The following is a 26,522-nucleotide window of genomic DNA, read 5'->3' as shown; positions in this document are numbered from 1 at the left end:
AAGAAAGTATGTTATCATGATAGCTTTATGATTCTTGTACTTTGGTGTTGTGTGCATTTGTGCAAGTTTCCATCCCCTCGTTGCAAGTTTCATGGCTTGTGGGAAATGTGAAATTGTCCAAATACTGCAGCAACCTTTTTGTGTGTTCACTTTTTTGGGTCAATTTGTTGTGCCACTTTTAATTAATGTTCTTTCATACTGTTCGAGCTTTCACATACCTTTTCTTACTTTACACGAGAATGGTAATGAGAAGGCAGAAATGAATAATAGACTAGTAGTAGAAAGGGTGGAAGTAGTTCAGTTCAGTTCTCAGTAGTCTAAAATCTACTTTCCTACTGTATTATAAATAGGGAGTGGAGAGCATTGGGCTGGCCAGATTGGAGCTGGTGTGGCCCATATATATAAAGCTCAACATCTGTGTTTTTGGGCCTGAAGTTGAGTTGGGTAGGCGCTAGAACTACAGTCCTTTTTTTTTAATCTTTTATTTTATTTTAATTTAATTTTATTATTATTATTTTTTTTACTTGGAAAATTACAATCCTAGTGTCATTACTTGTGAAAAGGCAATTTTGACCCCAAAAAAATTATGGGGCGGATTATTTCATTAGTGTCCAATTATGCAAATTATATGATTTAAGTTTTAGCAATTAGCATATCTCAAAAAAAAAAAAAGTTTTAGCAATTAGTGATCAGCAAATCGTAAGGCAATACGACAATTAAATTAATAGATGCACAATATGGTGGTGAAATGAAAAAATCAATTAAAACTGTTTTCAAAAGAAAAACCATTATGAGGTTAGCCTAACTCAAAAAAGCAATCCACTATATCTAGAGAAATTTTGAAATCTAGTATAAAAACTTTATAACTAAACTCTACCCGTAGATGAACTTACAATAGAGACCCTCTATAGCTCTAAAACTTTTGAAATTTCCAATATATGAACATCTTCATAAATGACGCATTCTTGTTCAACCAAAACCTCTAAATGACCATAAGAACCTATTGAAGATTTGCTTTACATAAGTGTCACATTGAGTTCTGTAATTTCAAGCTTTGATCATTTGTGTATGTTTTCAATCTGGACTCACGAGTTGTGGAGAATAATAAGGTTTGATTTTTTCTTTATAGGGCTCACAACAATTGCATCTCTAGCCTCTATTGAAACCTTTGAACCAATGCCTTTTATATGTAATATCAAAGGTCAGTAGAAAATCATTTTTTGATCGATTGAGCCGCGATGAAAAGGCTTTCAAACTTTAAGATTTCAATCGAACTAATGGCAGTGTTGAAATCTTCACAAACTGTTTTCTCTTGAGCAAATGATCTTGAACTAAAAGGATGCTTTTACAATCTCATTTGACAGTTACTCCTAATCCTAGGTGCTATAGATGATGAAAAAGAATTTTTGGAAGCAATGGAAGGAGAACCATGTCCAAGTCCTCTTGCTCTCCTGCCATTTGAATGTAAGAGGATCTGCACCCATGGGAACCAAGACCATGTTGGAAAAATTGGTTTTGCATCTCATACAAAACTCACAGCGAAAGCAACACAAGAATTTACTTCATTTATGAGAGATAACATATAACCTTGAATTTTAGAACAAAGAAGAGAAAGCGTACCTTGATGCATTGAAATTCAAAAACAAAACTTGAGAATACCTTCAATCTTCATCCCAATTCCACATGGTGCCCAAGATAAGTGGTCTCTGAATCAGTTCTTACGTACGTTAATTTTTCTTTGGAAAAGTGTATTCCAAAAAAACTTGTAGAGAAAAACTGTTTTCTCTTCTTTTAATCATACGTATGTTTTAACTGTCTTGACAGTTACTTTATTTAATAACTTTTATTAAATAAAAATTGATTATTTAATTGGGTTAGCCTTTTGGGTCAGCCCAATTGGGCTTAAGTGTGTGGCTTGGGATGGAACCAAAGGGACTAATAAGGCTCTAGCTTTAATGGGTTTCAGATTTATTTGTTAACTCTTAACAAGCCCAAAGTTATCATTAATTATATAACAAGTACTACTATGGAAATATAATTGCATTCTAGGCCTTATTAATAAATTATTTCCCAAGACTCTAATATGATATCATTTGACCCCTCTATGAAATATTCATAGTGAACAAAGTCATAATAAACTGTTACTTAGTAAACAACTATTTTATTCCTTGAGTACCTAGTTCAATCTTTTAGTTATTCATATTTATGAAATCTAATTTTAATAAATATAAACTTTAGTAACTCTTTACTAAAGTGGCTAACCCTAAATAACTAGTTCTCATTAAACTTATTTCAAGGGGATATTTTGTGTTTCTATGGAAAGAGATTATAGATTCCATCTTAAGAATGTGTGTTCTCTTAACACTACGTGTAGTTACCTAACATACTGAGATTTTGACCGTTAAACTAGATTTCACTCCTGATATATTAAAGTAACCTACATTTCATGATCGAGTTCATTATCCTCTCAGGATTGAGAGTCAATGAAATTAGAAGTCGTGAGATTAATTATTCATGTGACGGTTTTTAATTGAATAATTAATCTCACAGTGATCCACTTCAATATGTCTTACATGCTTAAGATATATCAACACATCAACTAGCAGTCTTTACTTCCATGATCAAGACAAACCATCTTAGTTGATGTGTTATAGTCTTCGTAGATGAAATGCCCAATTTCATCACTGACTACGAATTATATTTTGAGTTTATAAGGAACTTGTGATTTATATCTTCTGTAACTAAATTACATAAATCACATACAATGCATCTCAAGGACTATGATAATGTCCCATTAGTTCATTTATAAATAGTCTCATATAATTAAACAATTTAATTATTTATAACATGCTAATAAATTGGATTTTAGGACATAAACCCTAATAGACCACTGCAACCAAGATTTGTGGTATTGTCGGCTACCCTATTAGTAGATGAGAAAGCTAATTTAGCAACTGATTGATGCTGCTCATGGACAAGAGGGTGCCCAAACAATTCATCAATGGAGGGAGGGTCTAATCAGGTGGTGACAGTTTGGACAAAGGGATCATATTTAGTCCATAGGTCAGCAAGAATATGATATCTCCTTGGTGTCAGAGAGAGGCTATCCAATTGCAACTAACGCGTCTCCACGACTACGCATTTTGGGAAAGTAAACAGTCATACTTGAGTTACCTTTGTTTGTGGTAGCTAATTGATATTGAATTTGCACCCTCGAGCCCAACATTGGGAGGTGAACATGTGTTCAAGAGCCATCCATAAAGAACGAGAAGTATTGCAGCTGAGAATTTGAGACAAAATTGATGCAGAGATATGAAATAAGTGTATTGAGGATAAGTTATCTTGTTGGGAACAAGTAGTGTGGTGGGCCTTTTTGTGATTTTGGGCTGGACTGCCTCCTGCTGTACTAAAGCCCAAGTGTTCTGGATAAGAGTGTTGGGACCGGTTCAATTGCAATTCACCTTGATCCGGCCTGTGCACAAGCTATGCCCCGTTTGCCGAAACTTCGGTCACATACCCATCGTAGGTGAAGCTGTTACAAGAGGGTTACGACAAACACATATAATATGACAATAAAGGCAATACGCTTCCCGTTAAATAGAATAAATGAGGAACCCTTAAGCAAAGTTGGAAAAAGAACAGTATAAGAGACACGTTATAAGTGAGATTACAAAGGCGAGAAAGGAAATAATCTTGATAAACGGCAAAATCAAGAGGAAAAGGTTAGTCTATCGTGTTCAATTATGTTACAGGACTAAGGCCAAGGAGGGAACTACTCCCTCAACGTGGATAATCTTGTTTGTTGTAGAAATTATCCACTTTGAGGGAACGGGCTTGAATGGCTTGTGCCCAAATAAATCTTTTATCCTTAACAGAGGGTAGGCTTTTAGAGGGAGAGAAGAGATTGGTGTATGCCTACCATTCTATACTCTCTGTTTTTTCTTCCTGATTCTCTCTTTTTGTTATTTTTGATTCTTTCTCCCTTCTTTTCTTTCTTTCTCAGTGCTTACCCATGTAGTGATGTTGTGATTCTCCCCTAGTGGTTACTATTGTCGTCCCCCCTTACTATGCATAGCAAGAGTCCTTTATATACTGCCTGTTCTGACTGACTTTTATCATTTTAGCCTTTAACTACTTTTGTTTGGTATGGGTGTCATTGTCGGCCACCACTGGTTTGTCAGCTGTCCAGCCATCACCACTTACCTGTGCTGGTTGTGCCACTCCCCATCATTAGACAAAGAAGATTATTTTATTTGCTTGTTCACCGTGGCATTCTTATCCACCATAGCGTGGGTGTTCTCTCTCTATCTCTTATGGCATTCACCTAGTGGTTCTAACTCATCCTTACTTCTTTTGGGTGGTAAGTCATTCCAACAGGACATTACCCCTAAAAGAAACTGAGTAGGAACCCTAGAATAGACTTTCCCTTCTCTCCACTACCAGACCATACCCCCTCTTTCCTCCTGTATTGGTCGGGTAACTCCTGAATTGGATGGGTACAGGCTGGTGGTGTTTGGGCCTTGTGCGTGCTCCAGTTCTGTGTACGTCCAAAGCTTGTCCGCTGTTTATATGTTTGCCATGGTCTGGAGGCTCGTTTGTGTATTCTGCCGCTCATCCTTGACCTCTTATGGCGTGGACTGTTTTCTGATTTCTCATTCCTTACGGCTTGCTTTTCTCAAGGGCTGGGCTTTGTTTGATTGTGGGCTTTTCTTTCTTCAGCTTACTCTTTTGCTCCTTTCGTAGTTTTGCTACCATTCTTGCCATGCTACTCTGCTATTTCTACTGTGGTGTTATTTGACTCCAGCTTGCTGGGCCTCTTTTAGGCCTGTTGCGTATTCCCCTCTCAGTTGGCTATAATGACCCAGTATGGTTATTGGATTCATACTCATGCTACTTTGGGCTTTCTTGACCCATTACATTGTTTGTGGGCTCCTTTGTCTCATTTCTTTCCTCTTTGGGCATCCTTGGCTCATTTGTTTTCCTTGGGCATCCTTGGCCCATTTGCTAATTCTGCATTCTCATGGGCTTTTACTAACTCTTTTGGGTTGTCTCAGCCTAATTACCTTATCCTTCATCCTTGGGACTCATGGGCTTTCCATTAACCCCTTACTTTCTTATTTCATTACTTTGGGCTTGCTGTGATCCATTCTTACTTTTTTACATCACATAATGCTCAGGGGTTTACTACTTCTCTCTCTGGGCTCTTTTAGGCCCATTTGCTTTCCTCAAGGCCCATTTATTTACTTTATGGGCCTATGATCCATTATTCCTGTCATTCGGTCTTAATGATTCTTCTATCAATTCACTAACTCTTCTCTGCCTATATTGTTGGGCTTCTTCCTACTACTGGGCTTCCAAAATGAGCATCAACAAGTAGCATATGCAGTGTTTGGAATATTGGCAAGTTGCTGTATTACGAATAGTGGAGGGAGGAATAGTTTGGTTCCCTTGACATAGCCAAGGAAATTTTGAGCATTGAGATGGGTAACAACTAACAACTTGATATTTTCAACGGAGATAATTATCCTTGGTGATAACAAAACGAATTGGATGGTTGGGTAATGTTTGCATGGGAAGAGAAAGAATAGTGACAGTGGAAGAATTAACATTAGTAGATTTGTGGAGGAGCTGGAGGAAGAAGATGAAGTCCATGACGTCAGTCAAGAATTGATTTGGTAATTGGTACCATAAAAGAACGAAGTATAAATTGAATAATTTTGTGCTCCACACCTAAAACTTGTGGTTTGCTTTCACTAAATAGACTCAGTGTTATAAATCATGTACAAGAATACAATAGATAAGAGATTTGAATAGAGCAGAATACATTCAGTGTTATTTTGCTAACTCTGAATTGATCTAATCCTATCTTTTATTGTGTTTGATTTGGATATCTTGATATCATCGGATAGCTTTGCTTCAATACAACTGTAACAAAATTTAAACCATACTGATAACAACCACAAACACATTATATTATCAATATGAACCCATTACAAATCTCACTTGACGCATGAAATTAAACTTCTCTAGTCTAAGTTACCCTTGTCAAGTGCCGGCAAACATTTAAACAGAATCTCAGCTGCATGCTCCAATTCCTGCTCTGTAATAATCAATGGTGGCACAAGCCTAAGAACATTTCCTTTCCCTGCAGTTAATATTAAAAGACCAGAATTTCGACAAGCATTGACAAGTGGTGAAGCAGATACATCCAGTTCTACCCCGATGATAAGCCCGATACCTCTTACTTCTCTCACATGAGAGTTACCTCCTAGCTTTTTAATCAGCTGTTCTTTAAAGTACAGACCTTTCTTTGAGACACTGGCCAAAAAACCAGGTCTTGAGATTTTGTCCAAAACAGCAAGGGCAGCATTACAGACAAGTGGGCCACCAGCAAAAGTGCTTCCATGATCTCCAAAACTTATGGCAGTGGCAACTCTTTCAGTCACTAGCACAGCTCCTATTGGAAGACCTCCAGCAAGAGGCTTGGCAAGTGTCATTATATCTGGGACTACACCATATGCTTCATGTGCCCAAAGATAGCCAGTACGGCCCAAGCCACATTGAACCTACAAAATAAACATTTTTTGACAATAAGTTGAATTGTGGAATAGGTGCCTAGACAACAAGAAACCAAAAAAGAAAAAAGAAAAAAAACAAAAACAAAAAAGAAGGAATAAAATCGTGGTCAGAGCAAGATCTATCAAAGAACTGCATCTCCCTACAATGCATTTTTTTTTTTTGGTAAGACATGATGTATAAAATTATAAAATACACTGAAAAAAGAAGGCTAATCGTCCCTACCCCCACTCCCAGACTTGCATAAGAATCTGTTTCATCCAATTATTAGGTTTTTAGCCCTATACACAGAGACTGTTATTTGCCAATGTTCAATTTATTTGTACATTAGCAGAAAGCAACTTCATTGATGATAAGTGATGACCTGAATTTGTCCCAATAACTAAGATAACATTTGTAGACAGTGAAGAACTGTTTACCAAAACAACTCATTCATCCTTTAATTTAAAATTTTTAAATGTGTTCTCTCTTCACATCTACTTTCATGAATATTGTCTCAATTCTCTTTCTACGGAATGATAGAGAAGCATTAAATCCTACTAGAAAGATAAGAATGATAGAGAAGCATTAATCCTACTAGAAAATTGTTTCCCATCGTCTCTTTGATTTTGGGGGAAGCCTTCCTATTATAGTAGCCAAGATTTAAACAAAGTAATAATATCCAAAGGCACAAGCTATAATCAAGATCAAACTTTGGAAGTGAATTAAAAAATATGGGACCCAGACTTTGACTTAGTTTATAACCAAGATTTGTGCCATCCCTAGGTTCCTAGACTCCATGTAAAATAGAAAATGAGATCACCTTAACTAGCAGATGAATTGCTCTCTAGCTTTTCTAATGCTCATATGGAAATACTTTATAACCAAAAAAAAAAAAAAAAAAGGAAAAAAGAAAAGAAGAAAAGAACAAGTACGTAAAACATATCTATGGGGTCATTGGTTTAAAACTTTAAATAATAAGTCAACATCAAAATTATCCACTATCTGATCAACTCTCACTTTGATATAAAAAATAATCTTAACAATGTAGCCTCATTGCAGCTTTCTTTATCTCCTTTTACACAATTCAGCTTTAATAGAACGGGCAGAAACAAGATTTATGAAGTACTGTTGTGGTAAGTAAGCTTTAAAAAGTTACCAAAATAAAAAGCACTCATTTTTCTTACAAAGATTTGGCCATTTCTCAAAAAGGAAAACAATTTCAATTAAAACAGACTTGCACACTAATGCAAACTTGATAAACCCAGTGTCTTTTAAAGCATGTAAAAATCATTCTCTTATGATTACAAGGACATGGCTCTTTGTATGAGTCTTGTGTGCAAGTGTATGTTTAGGTGTTGGATTCATCAAACCTCCAAATCTTAGGACAAGAGGCCAAAACTACTTTTATGATAATTCTTTATTCAAGAACCTAGGCTAAGCATATATGTACCCCTCAATTATAAACTAGATGTGACAAAGAAACAAATTACTAAAGTAAAAGTTTTATCTTCTCTCCCTCTCAACACCTATGATCTGCAGTCCAAAAATAGGCATGCGAGACATTTTAGAGCATCTTATGGCATAGTAATATCAAATGTGTTAACATGGATACTTCTCAAATTTTGGAGAAAAAAGAAAAAAAGAAAAAACAAGTAGATGAAGCAATTCAACAGCACATTTAAAGACGGTTTGAGGAGAGAACCAAACAGAAGTGAACCACTGAAGCTACTATTTACTGTTGAAATAGTCATTTTGGGCTATTTAGGAACCAACATGAAAAGCCTAAATTCTTATCCACTAAAGCAGAACACCCCTGTGCTAGTGCTGGGTTAGTGCAGCACTTACTTTTGTAGACAATCTTAATTGAAGTCCAATGTGTTACCTTTCTCCTTGACTCAAAATTCCATGTAATGACAGCAACTTGTTATATAAATCACATTTTGTGAATTGGAAAAATATATTATGGTTTAAGCCGGTGGTAGTGTGGGTTGGACAGGAGGAGGTATGAGTCCTGGAAGTGCAGTTCCTACGTGCATAATATCATCCTCATAATAAAATCTGGCCTATAGATTTGGACCACATAAACTAGCATCTATAATAGAGTATCTTTCCAAAATGAACAGCTGCTTACCTCGTCAAAAACCAGGAGAGAACCAAAATCATCACAAGCTCTACGCAAGGAATATAAAAATTCCTTTGTTGCACTATATATGCCACCTTCACCCTGGATAGGTTCTACAAATACAGCAGCAGTATTTCCACACTGAATCAGTTCCGTTGCAGCTTGTATATTACCATACTCCAAGAATGTGACTCCAGGCATGACGGGCTCAAAGGGTGACCGGTAATGCTCTTTGCTTGTCAAAGCAACGGCCCCCATAGTTCTCCCATGGAAGCTGTTAGTAAAAGAAATGAACTGTGTTGCTAGCTTTTTCTCATCAGGATGTGAAAATCTTTGAAACTTTCTTGCAAATTTGATAGCAGCTTCGTTAGCTTCTGTCCCAGAGTTCGAGAAAAAGACACGATCAGCGAAAGAACAAGCCACAAGGCGTTTTGCAAGCTCCACCTACAGCAACAAGACATTGCTTTATGGTGAGCAAATTTTGTTAAAGTACTTAAGCAGCTAATGCAAATACAATCACAATAGGCCAATTTTTGTGATTGGCAGATGTTCTATTTGCAATGAACAACATTAGGATCTCTTTCTGCTCATATTCACGTTTCATTTCCCATTTTTTTAATGATAATTCATTTGGGGTCTTTTTGGCTTCATTGGTCAGTAGGCAAAACTTAAAAACTTCACAACATGATTCTAACCTGTTAATAAGTACCACTTGCGATTGAAAAGTGAGACTTTTCACTGGTAATAGTTACAATTTGGCCCAGTTTTTCGGTGTTTGGTGCGATTGAAAATGTTAATTAATCAATAGAAAACTATTCTTGTGGTAAACCAAAATATTAATATGACGGAAAACATTGAAGCATTTTCAACTCCTTTAAACAGTAACTACCATCTTCCCCCCCCCCCCCCCCCCCACCAACCCCACATTGCTAACGACTACCAGCTTCCAGTCACTGACTGCCACTCGCCCATCCTCTGCCTGGCCACCACCGCCCACCCCATTTCTGATCATTGGTGACCAATTGTCCGTCATTGGTCATTGATCACTGTCACCACTAGCTTCCATTAGCCCTCTCTCGCTGCCATCACCAGTCATTTGTCACTGTTGCCACCAACACAACCTTCATCCCCCCAACCATCTCTGTCATCGAAAATTTTGGTTGCAACTAAATCCTAAAAAGTTAATTTTCAGCTTGCAGCCAAAAAAATGGAAGACAAATCCATTTTAAATGTTTCTGAAAAGAAGACATTGTATTTCGAAACAAAGAGAGCCTCATATTTCTATATTTGATAAGTCCTTATCCATGAATAAAAAGTGTTACTTGAAACTTCTTTTTGGAGAAACTGTGTACATAAATAAACTCTATATAATATAGTTTACTGTTCATCTGTATATATAATTGGGATAAGACTTTGATATTTACTTACTCCATTGAGCTAGAGTTCATTGGCACATTTTATCTTTTTACCATAATAGTAATTATCTAAACTTTTAAAACTCTTTCACATTATAATACTCCATAAAATTTTGAAATGAAAAAAAGCTGTACACCATAAAATTTTAAAAATAAAGCAAAATAGATTAAACACGAGTGCAGTGGCTAATATCAATTACATATCTTTTTTTTAGTTAATTATTATTAGGAATTACATTGTTTGAATAAGTCTATGATACAACTTTTTTTTTTCACAACTTATTTAATAAATTTTTTTTTGGGATAATTAGTAATGAATTTCTTTATTAACTTATCGTGAAAGCCACAGCAGTAGAGGGAATAAAGTAACTTATTATATAACTTTTTTTTTTTAATGAATTTTGAAAATCTAATTATTGAATTTCATGTTCTTTATATTATAAACATACATATCAAATTTTATTAAAATCAGATATTATATACTATTTGATCAATAAATATATTTTTTATACATAATTTTAGATTACAAAAATTTGAAAATTTGACATTTGTTTAATGACGTAACAATTGATCTCAAATATTCTTGAAATTTTGCAAACATGAAAGATATTATAATAAAAATATACAATCCAACGGTTAAATTTTCAAAATTTATGCTCACAAGGAGTTTATAGAGTTTTTCAAATTGTTCCAGCGACAGAGGCCACAGCAAGAAGTTCAAGGGCACGACAGTCATTTAACACATGTAGAAAAAAAAAAAAAAAAAAGGAAAAGAGGTTACCTGAGGGATGGAATAGTAAACATTGCTGACGTGGGTGAGCGTATTAGCCTGCTGAGTAACCGCCCGCAGCCAATCGGGATCACCATGTCCAAGCGCGTTAACGGCAATTCCAGACGACAAGTCCAGGTACTCTCGCCCCTCGGGATCATACAATTTACAACCTGTGCCACTGGAGAGCACCACCGGAGCCCTGGCATACGTCCCCACCATAACCCTCCCTTCCGCCTCCATCACCTCCTTGCTCACTCCTACCTTCAACGAACTCGGCGCGTGCTCTCCCACGTTTGCGCACGCTGTCACTCCAACGTGTTTACCTGATGGACGGCACAGATTTCTCGCCGGAGTAATCGGATGGTTCAGACAATGAGGGAGAATTCATTTTTTTTTTATATATATATATATTATTTTTTGTGTGTGTTTGTATGTGTTTTAAATTTATGGTTTGTTTTAAAGGTTAGGGTTTACATATTTGCGATTTTGTGGTGAAAATGAAATGATGTTAATTATAGAGGAATGGAATCGCTTAATTATTTCGCGTTTTTGGAAAAAGAAATACTATACTGCAATAATTTACAATACTGCAATAATTTACAAATGGAATGGATTCGATTTGGGTGTGAAGGTGAAACATTTCTGGATTTAAAGGACTTTTTCAGTTTTGAATGTTTGGGTCCCGGAAAAGTTAGGCAAGATAACTGATGAGCTTGTACCTGTACCAAGTTTGACTATAAATTTGTTCACACCAAAATAATATAACTACGTATTTTAATAATCTAATTATAAAATTTTAAATTTTTTTAACACACCAGTTAAATTTTATGCGAATTAGATGTTTTTTTATTATTTGATCCACAAATTTATTTTTCTTAAATTATTTTATATTATAATAACTTGAATTTAAATATTTGATTAATAACATAGTTTTTGATATTTAATCTTTTAAAATTTTTTACAAATATATAAAAATTATTAAAAAAACATGTAATACAATAGTTGATTAATCAAAATTCACTAACAATAAAAAAAATATTAATTAAAGTTGTAACTTTTGGCTGTTACTAAGTTTGTTGCGAATCTATATCCGATACTAAAATTTGAAGGATAAAAAAGAAATTTGCTTGAGCATGATTAATATCTGTGTAGGTTTGGAACAAAAGCTTCTAGTCTGTTGCTTTTGTTCGTCTCTTTGAATGCAACTCATCAATCCTAGATGTTGACAATCTCCAAACTCAATTGTCCGTTTGTTTATAACCAGCTCCACGACTCTAACTGCCTTAGAGTTGGCGTGTTGGTTTGAATGTGTGTATTATAAAAAAAAAAAAAAAAAAAAACCTCAATACACCACTTTAATACAATATCTAAAGTACTAATTTTAGATCATATTCTTGAATTATCATTAGGATTGTCTGTTCATCATGTTTTCGATTAGATGGTAAAATGGGATTCTATTTGGTTTTTGTATTTTGACTCTCAAACACAATATAAGGAATATCTCTTCTCTCCTTCGTAGATGGAACCACGTATGGGCCAGGGGCCACTTTTCTCCTTCGTAGATGGAACCACATATGGGCCAGGGGGCATTTTGAATTTTTTAATATATAATAATATATTATAGTATATGAATTTTTTTAATATATCATATTTGGACCCTTAAAATTTAAATTGAAAGGTGATGTTAAAAATATTACAAATTTTGCTGTAAAAGGTCTTATAAACTGATGCGTGATTAATAATAAAAAAGAAAATTAAAATATTTATATATTATATTATTAAAATCCACTATTTACATCCATTGTCATATCAATTTGTAAACTTTTTTGTAATAAAATTTGTCTTAGTTTTAACATTTTCTAAATTGAAAACCAGTCTCCCAAAAACCTAAAAATTAAAGAGGCCACTTGGTCCATACATCTGGATGTTTAAAGAATATTTTAATCATGCTAATGGCGACTAGAAGATCAATAGCATTCCAATTTATTTTCTTATACTTATTTATTTTTAAATATTTATAATAGCCATGAAGTGAACATTTTCAATTATAAATATTATCAAAACTATGTTTCCCAACATAATGAAATATGATATTATAACATACTCTTTGATTTTGTAATTCAAAAGAGAAATTATTGCAATGTTTAGTACAAAATTAATCATAAATGAATTTAGAAGTAATTACGATGAGCCTACCATTGCACACTCTTGGTATAATAGTCACTCCACAAGTATAAGTGCTTCTAGATTGTGGGGGATAAGGGACGGGTTTCAAATCTTCAGGAGAAAACTTTACACATATATACACTTAGATTAGGTTAGAGTAGAATTTATATCTTGTTTTTTTATAAAAAAAAAAATTTACGATGAGCCTTAATTGCAAGTTTGCAACTTAATTAATTCCTTTGGAGTGTAAGAGTTTATGAATAAACTTTCTAATTTTTGCTTAAAAAGAAAAGAAAAGAAGAAAAAAAAAAGTAATAGAGGAAGGCAGTCAATAAATATTTACAAAGCCAGTTCTTATGAAGAACATCTAAAATAAAAAACGAGTGAGAACAAGCTCTACCATTTTATCAACAGAACAATCATGCCTAAATTAGTATGTCCCTTGTTTAAGTTAAGAAATAGATGGTTGTCAGCCATCCCATCCCTTTGATTGTTAAAATACAACATAGGCACTAGACAACAAAATCAGAAGAAATTTTGCACTTAGCAAATCAATTTTTGTCTCATCCTTTTAGTTTTAACTTCCTGTTTTGTATCTTCTGAATCTTCCTCCAATTTTCTCCTTAATTTTTTCAGATCTTCTTCACTCACTTTACCATTCAATTTTTGGTTCAATGAATATGCTTCGGCCATCTTCCTTCTGCATTCTTTGCTTGCAGAATCATGAGGAACCACTAAACCAAAAAAATGAGAAACAGAAAATAAGCAAGCATATAGTAAATCCACAAAATTAGTGGAGTTAAATGAGAATATTAAATTTAAGTTGCTAATGCTTGCACTTCAACTCTTCTTTATCTTTGACTTATCCCTGATGCAACCGAACTAATCAGGATTAAATAAAAATTATTTTAATAATCATATTTAGAGAAAATTTAAGGCTTCTCTACAAACAAAAAGTACGTCTTTTTTTTTTTTTTTAGGGGGGGGGGGGGGTTGTTGGGGAGCTCACTTATTAAAGGATTTAGTATGTATGATTGCTGACCATTGTCCTTGTTGAAGGAAGGTTAAAAATAGAGCTATGAACTACAGTGGAAACATAGACAACCCCTCTCTCTTTTGTGTTTTCTTATTTTGTATCTTTCAAAAGCACCAAAATCAAGTGATGCAAGAATGCCAACAACTAAGGAAGACAAAATGATCAACAAAGTAGTACTGTAAGTAATTTTATTCCAAAGAAAACTTACCACAACAAGAATGGCAAAACACTCCATATGAGGATGCTTAAAAAAGAACCACGCAAGCTCTCTTATTTCTTAAACGTTAAAAAAAGAAAAAAAATTATAACTACCATAACACAATTCCAGATTTTTTGACCCACAGCCTTACAAAGTATGCCACACTCACAAAGACTTCCATGAAATGCTGATTCATCAATAAGACACTTCTAGGAAATAAGAATCTGATATCAAATAGAATGCTAAATACCACCTCTTCCATGCTGCCACCTGCCATTAGGAAACATCGCCAATTCCTTTCTCTCTAGGATACATGAAAGCAGCAAAAACAACCTTCCTGACTGAGGGGATCAAAGATAAATATTTCCTGGAAAACCAAGCAGTCCATCCTACCTAACTTTGTCAAGTAACCTGTTTACCAACTCCACACTTGGGGCCATAGCACAATTTCAAGGACCTTTCACATAATATTAGAGAAACAATTGATGATCACTCTTACACTTTGTTACAAAAACATGATCTCAAAGGCATGGTTACTCTTGAGTTCTCAGCACCTCCTAAGAACTCACCACTGGCAGCCCACCTAACCACATTAATAACTACTACCACCTAGTCATCTTAGAGAAGCCAACGTCATGTAAAAACCACATCCTGTACAGCAAACAAGAAATCCCCATGCGGGGCAAGTTATCAAACCATTTTAAGTGATACATGCTACCTTTGTTACTTATGGCCATCTTCTCCAAGACCAACACAAGGCAAGAATGTCTATGGCCCAAAGTTTGCTCCCTCACCAGAACAGTAATATTACCTACAAAACAGACTACTCATCATAGGAAAACCTATATATGCCTTATAAAGTTGTATTTCAATCACCGTGTCTTCTTAAACCTAGCTGTCCTCCTCCTTTCACAAACTGCAATTCAAGTCACTTAAACACTTAATTTCATCTAAGTAACCCCAAAAAAGGTTTTTCGAAAGCCACTTAGCTTCTTTCCAAACTCTCTTTGGATGCATAAAGATATACTTGCACAAGAGAAACCCTTTAAGCAATTCTCACATGAAAGGCATCTCTGCTGGTTGAACTCTGAATGTAAGAGATTATTTGATCAAGGTAATGCTTCCATTTCAGTCAAGAGCAAACACGATAACTTAGTTTTCTAAAATCTCTGAGTCTCCACGACAAACCAGAAAGAAACACCGGAGTTGTTTGCTTCCAAACCTCTATAGTTCCCAATAATTTGCAAAGCACATGAAATAGATATCACTGCATCTTATCCACCAGTACAGATAGTACCTGTACCAAGTTTGACTATAAATTTGTTCACACAAAAATAATATAACTACGTATTTTAATAATCTAATTATAAAATTTTAAATTTTTTTAACACACAAGTTAAATTTTATGTGAATTAAAGTTTTTTATTATTTGATCCATAAATTTATTTTTTACAAATTATTTTATATTATAATAACTTGAATTTAAACATTTGATTAATAACATAGTTTTTGATATTTGATCTTTTAAAATTTTTTACAAGTATATAAAAATTATTAAAAAAACATGTAATATAATAATTGATTAATCAAAATTCACTAACAATAAAAAAGATATTAACCAAAGTTGTAACTTTTGGCTGTTACTAAGTTTGTTGCCAAACTATATCGGATACTAAAATTTGAAGGATAAAAAAGAAATTTGCTTGACCATGATTAATTCTGTGTAGGTTTGGAACAAAAGCTTTTAGTCTGTTGCTTTTGTTTGTTTCTTTATATGCAACTCATCAATCCTTGATGTTGAGAGTCTCCGAACTCAATTACGTGTTGGTTTGAATGTGTGTATTAAAAAAAAAAAAAACCTCAATACACCACTTTAATACAATATCTAAAGTACTAATTTTAGATCATATTCTTGAATTATCATTACGATTGTCTGTTCATCATGTTTTCGATTAGATGGTAAAATGGGATTCTATTTGGTTTTTGTATTTTGACTCTCAAACACAATATAAGTAATATCTCTTCTCTCCTTCGTAGATGGAACCACGTATGGGCCAGGAGCCATGGCCCCCTGGCATTTTGAATTTTTTAATATATAATAATATATTATAGTATATGAATTTTTTTAATATATCATATTTGGACCCTTAAAATTTAAATTGAAAGGTGATGTTAAAAATATTACAAATTTTGCTGTAAAAGGTCTTATAAACTGATGCGTGATTAATTATAAAAAAGAAAATTAAAATATTTATATATTATATTATTAAAATCTACTATTTACATCCATTGTCATATCAATTTGTAAAATTTTTGTAATAAAATTTGTCTTAGTTTTAACATTTTCTAAATTGAAAACCAATCTCCCAAAAACCTAAAAATTAAAGAAGCCACTTGGTCCATACATCTGGATGTTTAAAGAATATTTTAATCATGCTAATGGCGACTGGAAGATCAATAGCATTCCAATTTATTTTCTTATACTTATTTATTTTTAAAATATTTATAATAGCCATGAAGTGAACATTTTCAATTATAAATATTATCAAAACTAGGTTTCCCAACATAATGAAATATGATATTATAACATACTCTTTGATTTTGTAATTCAAAAGAGAAATTATTGCAATGTTTAGTACAAAATTAATCATAAATGAATTTAGAAGTAATTACGATGAGCCTATCACCGCACACTCTTGGTACGATAGTCACTCTACAAGTATAAGTGCTTCTGGGCTGTGGGGGGTAAGGGCCGGATTTCAAATCTCCAGAAGAAAACTTCACACACATATATACTTAGATTAAATTAAAGTAGAATTTATATCTTGTTTTGTAAAAAAAAAAAATTTACAATGTGCCTTAATTGCAAGTTTGCAACTTAATTAATTCCTTTGGAGTGTAAGAGTTTATGAATAAACTTTCTAACTCTTGCTTAAAAAGAAAAGAAAAGAAGAAAAAAAAAAGTAATAGAGGAAGGCAGTCAATAAATATTTACAAAGCCAGTTCTTATGAAGAACATCTAAAATAAAAAACGAGTGAGAACAAGCTCTACCATTTTTTCAACAGAACAATCATGCCTAAATTAGTATGTCCCTTGTTTAAGTTAAGAAATAGATGGTTGTCAGCCATCCCATCCCTTTGATTGTTAAAATACAACATAGGCACTAGACAACAAAATCAGAAGAAATTTTGCACTTAGCAAATCAACTTTTGTCTCATCCTTTTAGTTTTAACTTCCTGTTTTGTATCTTCTGAATCTTCCTCCAATTTCCTCCTTAATTTTTTCAGATCTTCTTCACTCACTTTACCATTCAATTTTTGGTTCAATGAATATGCTTCGGCCATCTTCCTTCTGCTTTCTTTGCTTGCAGAATCATGAGGAACCACTGAACCAAAAAAATGAGAAACAGAAAATAAGCAAGCATTTAGTAAATCCACAAAATTAGTGGAGTTAATGAGAATATTAAATTTAAGTTGCTAATGCATTGCACTTCAACTCTTCTTTATCTTTGACTTATCCTTGATGCTACCGGTAAGTAATTTGTAAAAGCAAAAAGTGAACTAATCAGGATTAAATAAAAATTATTTTAATAATCATATTTAGAGAAAATTTAAGGCTTCTCTACAAACAAAAAGTAAATGTTTTTTTTTTTTTTGGGGGGGGGGGGGGGTGTGGGTGTTGGGGAGCTCACTTATTAAAGGATTTAGTATGTATGATTGCTGACCATTGTCCTTATTGAAGGAAGGTTAAAAATAGAGCTATGAACTACAGTGGAAACATAGACAACCCCTCTCTCTTTTGTGTTTTCTTATTTTGTATCTTTCAAAAGCACCAATATCAAGTGATGCAAGAATGCCAACAACTAAGGAAGACAAAATGATCGACAAAGTAGTACTGTAAGTAATTTTATTCCAAAGAAAACTTACCACAGCAAGAATGGCAAAACACTCCATATGAGGATGCTTAAAAAAGAACTATGCAAACTCTCTTATTTCTTAAACGTTCAAAAAAGAAAAAAAATTATAACTACCATAACACAATTCCATATTTTTTGACCCACAGCCTTACAAAGTATGCCACACTCACAAAGACTTCCATGAAATGCTGATTCATCAATAAGACACTTCCAGGAAATAAGAATCTGATATCAAATAGAATGCTAAATACCACCTCTTCCATGCTGCCACCTGCCATTAGGAAACATCGCCAATTCCTTTCTAGGATACATGAAAGCAACAAAAACAACCTTCCTGACTAAGGGGATCAAAGATAAATATTTCCTGGAAAACCAAGCAGTCCATCCTACCTAACTTTGTCAAGTTACCTGTTTACCAACTCCACACTTGGGGCCATAGCACAATTTCAAGGACCTTTCACATAATATTAGAGAAACAATTGATGATCACTCTTACACTTTGTTACAAAAACATGATCTCAAAGGCATGGTTACTCTTGAGTTCTCAGCACCTTCTAAGAACTTACCACTGGCGGCCCACCTAACCACATTAATAACTACTACCACCTAGTCATCTTAGAGAAGCCAACGTCATGTAAAAACCACATCCTGTACAGCAAACAAGAAATCCCCATGCGGGGCAAGTTATCAAACCATTTTAAGTGATACTTGCTACCTTTGTTACATATGGCCATCTTCTCCAAGACCAACACAAGGCAAGAATGTCTACGGCCCAAACTTTGCTCCCTCACCAGAACAGTAATATTGCCTACAAAACAGACTACTCATCATAGGAAAACCTATATATGCCTTATAAAGTTGTATTTCAATCACCGTGTCTTCTTAAACCTAGTTGTCCTCCTCCTTTCACAAACTGCAATTCAAGTCACTTAAACACTTAATTTCATCTAAGTAACCCCAAAAAAGGTTTTTCAAAAGCCTCTTAGCTTCTTTCCAAACTCTCTTTGGATGCATAAAGATATACTTGCACAAGAGAAACCCTTTTAAGTAATTCTCACATGGAAGGCATCTCTGCTGGTTGAACTCTGAATGTAAGAGATTATTTGATCAAGGCAATGCTTCCATTTCAGTCAAGAGCAAACACGATAACTTAGTTTTCTAAAATCTCTGAGTCTCCACGACAAACCAGAAAGAAACACCGGAGTTGTTTGCTTCCAAACCTCTATAGTTCCCAATAATTTGCAAAGCACATGAAATAGATATCACTGCATCTTATCCACCAGTAAAAATAGTAACTGGTCATATGCCAACAATAGGTCCATTAATTTTTGCAAAGTGCACTTGGGATCATGCCTTATTGTTGAGCCCCTAGGCACATGAAATAGATATCACTGCATCTTATCCACCAGTACAAATAGTAATTGGTCATATGCCAACAATTGGTCCATTAATTTTTGCAAAGTGCACTTGGGATCATGCCTTATTGTTGAGCCCCTAGGAATTTTCTCATACAAGCAGAAAAGTTTCCTCAAGATAAAGAAAAGTTAAGGATTCACAGTGCAATTGAGCCATGCGAACTCCCAAATCTAGGAGAATTGAAGCAAGAATTGAGCCAGTCAAACAATTTCCAGGGGAATCTATCATCTTCATTATGTTAAACACCCTTTCCAAGCCAACCCAAAGTTCCATAATCTTTAGGGGTTGATAGGAAAGTCCAACGACCCAATGAAAAGTGCCCAATCTCTCAAGTCAGATCTGACAAAATATTCAGGAAATTATCCATACCATCTGCTAAGAGAAATTCTTAATTGTATCCCCCCAAAGGCTGAAGACCATCAAAATAAAAAATCTCAAATTCTAACACATACTTTGATTAGATCAAGAGAAAAAGGCAGGATTTTACAAACTGCATTTTACAGAATTGAAGAACATATGTGACCTATTGTGTGAGCACTAATTGAAAGGCAGTGTGAACAACTAAAACAATCACAGTAACAGAACTGACCTGGCTTTGGATAATCTTTTCCAATTATGCACTTTGCTTTCGTCTGAACACTTAGAGGAGCTGTCCATGGCTCATAAATGTACTCCTTTGGCATATCTGGCCATTGATGTTTGATTGGAAAAGTTAAAGAGAGAATACAACTGGCCAAAAGCAAAGGATGGAAGTGAGAGGAACCTTAACATACCTTTCAGTATGGGCAGAAAATGCTTGATATAGTCACCATTGGGGTCATACTTCTTCCCAAATGAGATCGGGGAGTAGATACGATTGTACTGGTCAACATGTAAAAAAACCTTCAGATCAGGGTCACTCAATTCAATTGCTTATAAATTCGAAAATTCAAAGTACTAAATTCAAGAACTCGGATATCTCCAAGCAACCTGCTTATGCACACCAGTAATAAAATACAAGCCTGATCCATAAACGAGATCTAAGAAAGCTAGTTATGCACACTACTAATGAAATACAAGATTAAGTCATAAACTACACTGGCCTTCAAAATGTTCAATGAATGAAATAAACATAAATTTTGAACCATATAATTATACTGCTTATTATAATTCACTTAAAAACATTCACATGAAGCCATGTAAAGCCAGAAAAGATGATCCAATTATTGACACCAATCATAATGTTTTCTGGCATTGATAGCCTGATAGCCACATAATAATAGGTCCATTTTGCAGTTGACTTGCACTGCAAACATGAAGCACTCATCTAGTTATAATTATAAAGATTCTATTTATGGATTGAAGCTGAGATGCTAGTCACTTCCAGATAATAGGAGACACCAATATGAAAACTTGCAGATGGCAGAAAACATATATGCTTCATACCTGGTAAAAAAATGATGAACAAGAAAGCCATAGCCAGTTCCCATTGTTGATTGCCCAATCTGAATCAATTAGAAGCCTTTCAAAAACATCACGTCCTTTTTCCCAATGGACAAACTACCGGCAAAATCAATTAATGTCAGGAAAATTACAAAAAGAAAAAATGCAGGAAAACTAATTTGCTAGGAGTATCAAAGTCATGTTACCAGATCACCACGAGTCAAAAAACATGCAACGGAATGTCGTGCTAGATGATGCATCCAACCCCACTTGTGGAGCTACAATAACAAATATGTAAGGATTTCAACTATACTACCTAAATATGATGATATAAAAATAAAAGAAGGCGAATGGCTCAGTTGGACAGGAATGCAGCATCTAGATTGGTATAAATATTTCTATGCAGAAAGAGATACCACAGACTTAACCTGAGTCATGACAGCATCAATCCAAGGGTACCCTGTCTTAGCGTCTCTCCAAGCCACCAGCAATTCATTATTGTCATTCCAAGGTATCTGCACCAAGATGTCATCTACATTAATCTAAAAAAATACCCGCACACATGTGTGCATATAAAGTTGCAAGCAAACTTACGAATAACTTGAGCTAATATCGACTCATGCTACTCATCCAGTATATTAGATCTATGAGCAAGCTTCAAGTTACCACTTCTACTGGCATAATAAGAATTGCCTCCCTAAAACATTTAGTGAAAGTTGACAACATATACGTAAGAAATTTATAGACTCTTGAAAAAAATTATATCTATATCTATTAAATAAAGGTAATAATACATTTTCTTTTTATTTAGAGAGGTAATGGACTCAGATTCTCTTTGAAGCCAGACTGAAACTGGCTGACTTAGACTTGCAACTTGCTCATAAGCAATGGATGTAATGCAACAGAAGCTGGATTCAAATCTATAAGAGGAAGTAACTATAATATATATTAATCCAAACCTGAGTAGAATGGATTTATATACAAGGAAGCCATGTTGATGTTATCTCTATATAAGATATGAATTCTTCTCCAATGTTCCCCTAAGTGTAACCCATTACCTAGGAAACAGATTCGGAACTAGAAAATAGCTTATCCAGTAATTCAAGTGTACTCTCAGACATACGCAACAAACACCTCCAATATTGGAAACAAATTTCATACAATGGAAATGCAATTACAAGAAAAATCATAACAAGGGTTTATGATTTGATCCTACTACACGTATAATGCCTTCTATCTTGATACATAAATAAGGGAGCATGTATTTACTATGTTACAATTACAAAGTGTTCACCATGGCAGATAAGTATTTTCTTTGTCCTTTTTTTGGGTTTTATTTTTTTTTTTGTGGGGGGGGGGGGGGGGGGGGGGGGGGTGTATTTTCTCACCTTTTCTGTTTGGGTGTCAGGACTGGTTTACTGGATGTAATCTATTGAAGGTAAATGCAACTAAGATATTCTACAAAGGAAATAGAAAGTAGATCGAACTTATCTGAGGCACACTTGTAATGACTGATCATTTGTAGTTACCTGCTTACATATTCTGTTACCCGTCATCTGATCAAAATTGGGAGTGCCAAAAGCTACAGTGTAGAAAAAGTCTCGCCATAACAACTACACAGGACAACAGTAAATATCAGTTTTCTGAATTTGGATCAGGAATACCAAAAACTATAACTGCTAGAAGTGGGATGACCTGTCCGACAAGAGAAACCGGAGGTGATGTATGTCTTTTAACATTCCTATATACATCTTGAAGACATTGGTAGAAGTACCTGGAAGAGAGACATCCAAACTGCCAAAGAGATAAAAAAAATGGGATGAGAGCATTAAAAGAAACACAAGTGTAAATATAATGTTTCTTCAAAATTTTCAAGGTCAGCAAATTAAGTCTAAACAACAACAATAGAAAATGTTAAAAAATGTAGCTCTTCCCGTTCAAAACCCACTTTCAGGTAAGGTGATAGAGTAGTTGTTGCTGGTTTCAAAAAAGCAGACGGGTCACCCTTAGGCTTCTCGAAGGCCGCCACCCACTCCTAACATAATTGAAAGAAAGAGTGACAAATAGCACCAGGGCATGCTACTCAATAGAAAATGGGGACAATGTTGATTACAATTCAGATCATGTAAGAAATTAGGCATTCCACGAAATCAGTTTGCACATTCTTAACAGCAACAAACAATGGATTCAAATAATCCAAATTAAATCAACATAGGGAAGTATAACACTGCCAATTTTATTTTCATTTGGGTAGCCATAAGAATGTAATAACACAAGTGAAACACAATAGAGCAGACCCACACAAACTAAATTCAAGGTTGTTTGTTTGTAAACAAACTTCAAGATACATTCAACCAGACAATCTGCCTCATGAAAATCTTTATATCATTTCAAAAAAATTTAATTAGCTTCCAAAAATTCAAAAGTGAAAAGTGCCTTGAAGTAGGCGTAAATTCAACTATGGATCTCACAGCACCTAAATTCATGAAATCATCAAAGTAGAATAACAAGGTAAAATGAGGTAAATGGTTGGTTAAGTGGACGTGCTTTAGATATATTAGAGTGAAATTTCTTCTATTAATTCTATGAGGAACAAGATCTATTGTATCAGTAAAAAGTTAATCACATGCCAAAGCTTATTTACTGCATTCCACCACTAGGAGCTTGAAAATTCTTCATATTCAAGATGATATATTGATAAGTCTAGGAACCTCAGAGAAATAAATTCAATATATTAAATAAGCAAAGTTGCAATGTCAGTATACATAGTTACGTACACAGATTTTATTTCTGAAACGGACACAACTTAGACAGCAGCAGAGTGACTCAATGCATGTGACCAATGATCTATAGATCAAATCTTGTACAAAAGTAAATAAACAGAACATTAAGCAAGAGGATAAAGGACCACAAGCATTTAAAAGAGATATATTAGTTTAGATATTCCTAACAAATAAATAAATTCTTAGTAGGAAAGCAAGAATCATTTTCCTTTGTTATTATTAGAGTAACGGTTAAATGATTAAATTTACAATTTCCTAGAAGCTTAAGCATGAAAAAGTGGTAATTTATCATGATATCAAAGTTCAAATATCGTCTCCACTCCACCTTCCATTAAAAAATTTTAAAATCTCACATATTGAACTTCACTTATTAAGAGAGAGGCTAGGCCCAAACATTAGGGTAGCTGTTAATAATGCTTAAATAATTAAATTCACTCTATCCTACGTGTTGGGATTCACCTACTAAGGGGGAGTCAGGGTCCACATGTGAGGTGGATGGGTAGAATGATGGTTAAATAATTAAATTTACGATTTCCTAACAATTTAAGCTTTTGAGACAAGTAGTAGTTTATTAGTTATTAAGTACAATTACAAAGCTAAATTGACTATGAGCACCTTGTTGTCAATTGATTCTTTCAACCTCTTCAAGGCTTCAGATTCACCACCTCTGAAAGGAGAAAACTCGTCCTGCATGGAACTTCTTCTTACAAAGAATTCTAAGAAAAACCACTTTATAAAATTATATTTGTTCCAAACCTGTTCAATGTCTCCATAGCCAAGTTCTTTGATTGTAGGAACTTCTGAAATCTCACATCCTCCAACATCCCCAACAGGAGGAAGTGAAGAAATTGTGACTGAAAGCGGGGATGACGCCCATGAGGGTTGCCCAGCAAGCTTCACAAATGATTGATAGCTCAAAGGTGGCCTTCCCCCGTTCTTTTCCAAATATTAGTCATTGAAGTGACAAGCAATTAATACAAAGGGAGAGATTCACTAAAGGAACTAACATAGGCATAAATACTTCAAAGCTCAAATGCAATTGAAAATTGAAAATCCAAAGTTTGAACTCACCTTTTGTATAATATCAGCGGGATTGAAGAGTGTATGACTCACAGGAGAGAAAACCTCAATTCCAGCAATAGATGCATGGTCCTGTTTATATACCAATCACTGACGATTATCTCTAAAAATTGGAACTTGGTTATCAAAAGATGCCTACTTTAATGTTTCCTGACTTGTAAAAAAAAAAAAAAAATACCTTAACTTTAATATCTAAAGCTTGATAGTATGGCTCTGTGTCATATTCAAAGCAAAGCTTCTTGACATCCCACTGCAATAACAAGAAACATAAATAAGGAGAACCAAACTAATTTTCATCAGGTCTCAACCAGCTTGCTATGGTTTGAATCCTATTTTCGGGAAAAAAAAAAAAAAAAAAAAAGTCAGAACCTGACATGTATGAGATATTCATTTCTTGACCCGCATTAACGAATAACGATTGAGTTTCTTGTGATCCATAAAGTGTGGTTGGAAACATATGTAAATGCCAACACCAAGTTCCAAAGAATTCAACACTCATTGCCATCTATTTTCTTTCTTTCTTTAATTTTTCTTGATAAATTTAGCATTTCCAAAGCTTTGATCAAAGTTTAAGATCCAATTTTATTGATTTAAACGAGAAGAGAATTTAGCATTTTAGCTGCACATGTTTGCAGAATTTATTAATTTATTTATTTTTAAGGATTATGATGTTAGCGATTGAGATTAATTTCGGTCTAATTGAACATTTTGAGAGAAAAAATTTGCAAAATGAAATAATCTTTTTAATAATAATTATTTAAATTAACACTGTTTTAAACATATTTGAGGATCTAACTTTTTTTTTTTTTTAATGGAATAAAAAAATATTTTTTTTCTAAACACGACTTCAACTAACTTGATTGAATTTTAAGCGAATTTGAAAGACACCATTTCAACACTAGAATTATATGTAGAAAAAAGGCGAAATTTCCAAATAGTTTTAAAACAGTGCTAATTTAAATAACTATTATTAAATAATAAAATTTTGCCACACACTGATATATGTAAGCAAAATTAATTGCTACAGTTAAGACCGTTATAATGGCCGTTAACCACAAACAAAGAAAGTAACTTATATATAATATAACTGCCGCGAGAGAGAGAGAGAGAGTTACCTCCTTGAGGCAACGAAAGAGAACCTGGCTGGGCTCTCCCTTCAACACCAACAACCTGGACCCGAGCTTCCTGAGATTCAAGTCAAGATCCGCAAGGCTCTGGAGCAGGAACCGGATCCGGTTCAGCCCAGCCCGTGTCGACCCGGGAGAGAACGCGTTGGGATCTGGCTCCATGTAATGCGGGTCGATTATGAATACAGGGTACAGGAATTTGGTGGACTGGGCGGCGCGCTCGAGCGCCGGGTTGTCGTGTATCCTCAGGCCCTTCCGGAACCACATCAGAGAACCCGAGCCCGACCCGGATGCCATCGAATTTGGGTTTGAAACGGTTTTTTGTGTTTCGACGCCTTTATTATGTTATAAACGGTGTTTTTTTTGGTGTGTGTTTTGGAAATGAACGGGGGAATGGGGATTTGGGTTGTTGCTTGCGGAGAGATGGTAAAGGGTAAAAATGGTTGGAACCTTTATTTATTTATTTTTGAGAATCAAAGATGGTCGGAGCTTGGGAGGGAAGTGGTATA

The 26,522-nt window shown here is 34.5% G+C and overlaps 2 protein-coding genes across 3 annotated transcripts; both read right to left on the bottom strand.

Moving 5' to 3' along the window:
* Positions 1 to 5,793: 5,793 nt before the first annotated feature.
* Positions 5,794 to 11,255, bottom strand: LOC115988778 (acetylornithine aminotransferase, mitochondrial). The gene is made up of 3 exons (XM_031112394.1): positions 10,877 to 11,255; positions 8,690 to 9,124; positions 5,794 to 6,566 (listed from the first exon to the last, which is right to left on the bottom strand). The coding sequence occupies exons 1-3, from the start codon at positions 11,105 to 11,107 to the stop codon at positions 6,027 to 6,029; spliced, it is 1,206 nt and encodes a 401-aa protein (XP_030968254.1). The 5' UTR covers positions 11,108 to 11,255; the 3' UTR covers positions 5,794 to 6,026.
* Positions 11,256 to 13,337: 2,082 nt separating this feature from the next.
* LOC115989684 ((6-4)DNA photolyase) lies at positions 13,338 to 26,522 on the bottom strand. 2 transcript variants are annotated; one of them, XM_031113494.1, is made up of 15 exons: positions 26,002 to 26,514; positions 25,065 to 25,136; positions 24,878 to 24,958; positions 24,563 to 24,742; positions 24,422 to 24,493; positions 22,972 to 23,058; positions 22,719 to 22,817; positions 22,553 to 22,636; positions 21,452 to 21,538; positions 21,230 to 21,301; positions 21,027 to 21,140; positions 20,375 to 20,462; positions 20,161 to 20,286; positions 19,214 to 19,225; positions 13,338 to 13,767 (listed from the first exon to the last, which is right to left on the bottom strand). In XM_031113494.1, the coding sequence occupies exons 1-15, from the start codon at positions 26,308 to 26,310 to the stop codon at positions 13,577 to 13,579; spliced, it is 1,674 nt and encodes a 557-aa protein (XP_030969354.1). In that variant the 5' UTR covers positions 26,311 to 26,514; the 3' UTR covers positions 13,338 to 13,576. The 2 variants fall into 2 exon arrangements, with proteins under 2 accessions (XP_030969354.1, XP_030969353.1); XM_031113493.1 differs by lacking the exons at positions 13,338 to 13,767; positions 19,214 to 19,225 and adding an exon at positions 17,236 to 17,654 and having other exon boundaries at positions 20,191 to 20,286; positions 26,002 to 26,522.

Source organism: Quercus lobata, chromosome 5 (genome assembly GCF_001633185.2).
Source record: "Quercus lobata isolate SW786 chromosome 5, ValleyOak3.0 Primary Assembly, whole genome shotgun sequence".
Taxonomy (NCBI): domain Eukaryota; kingdom Viridiplantae; phylum Streptophyta; class Magnoliopsida; order Fagales; family Fagaceae; genus Quercus; species Quercus lobata.
The sequence above is the reverse complement of the archived record's forward strand: the minus strand, read 5'-3'. Positions and strand labels throughout refer to the sequence as shown.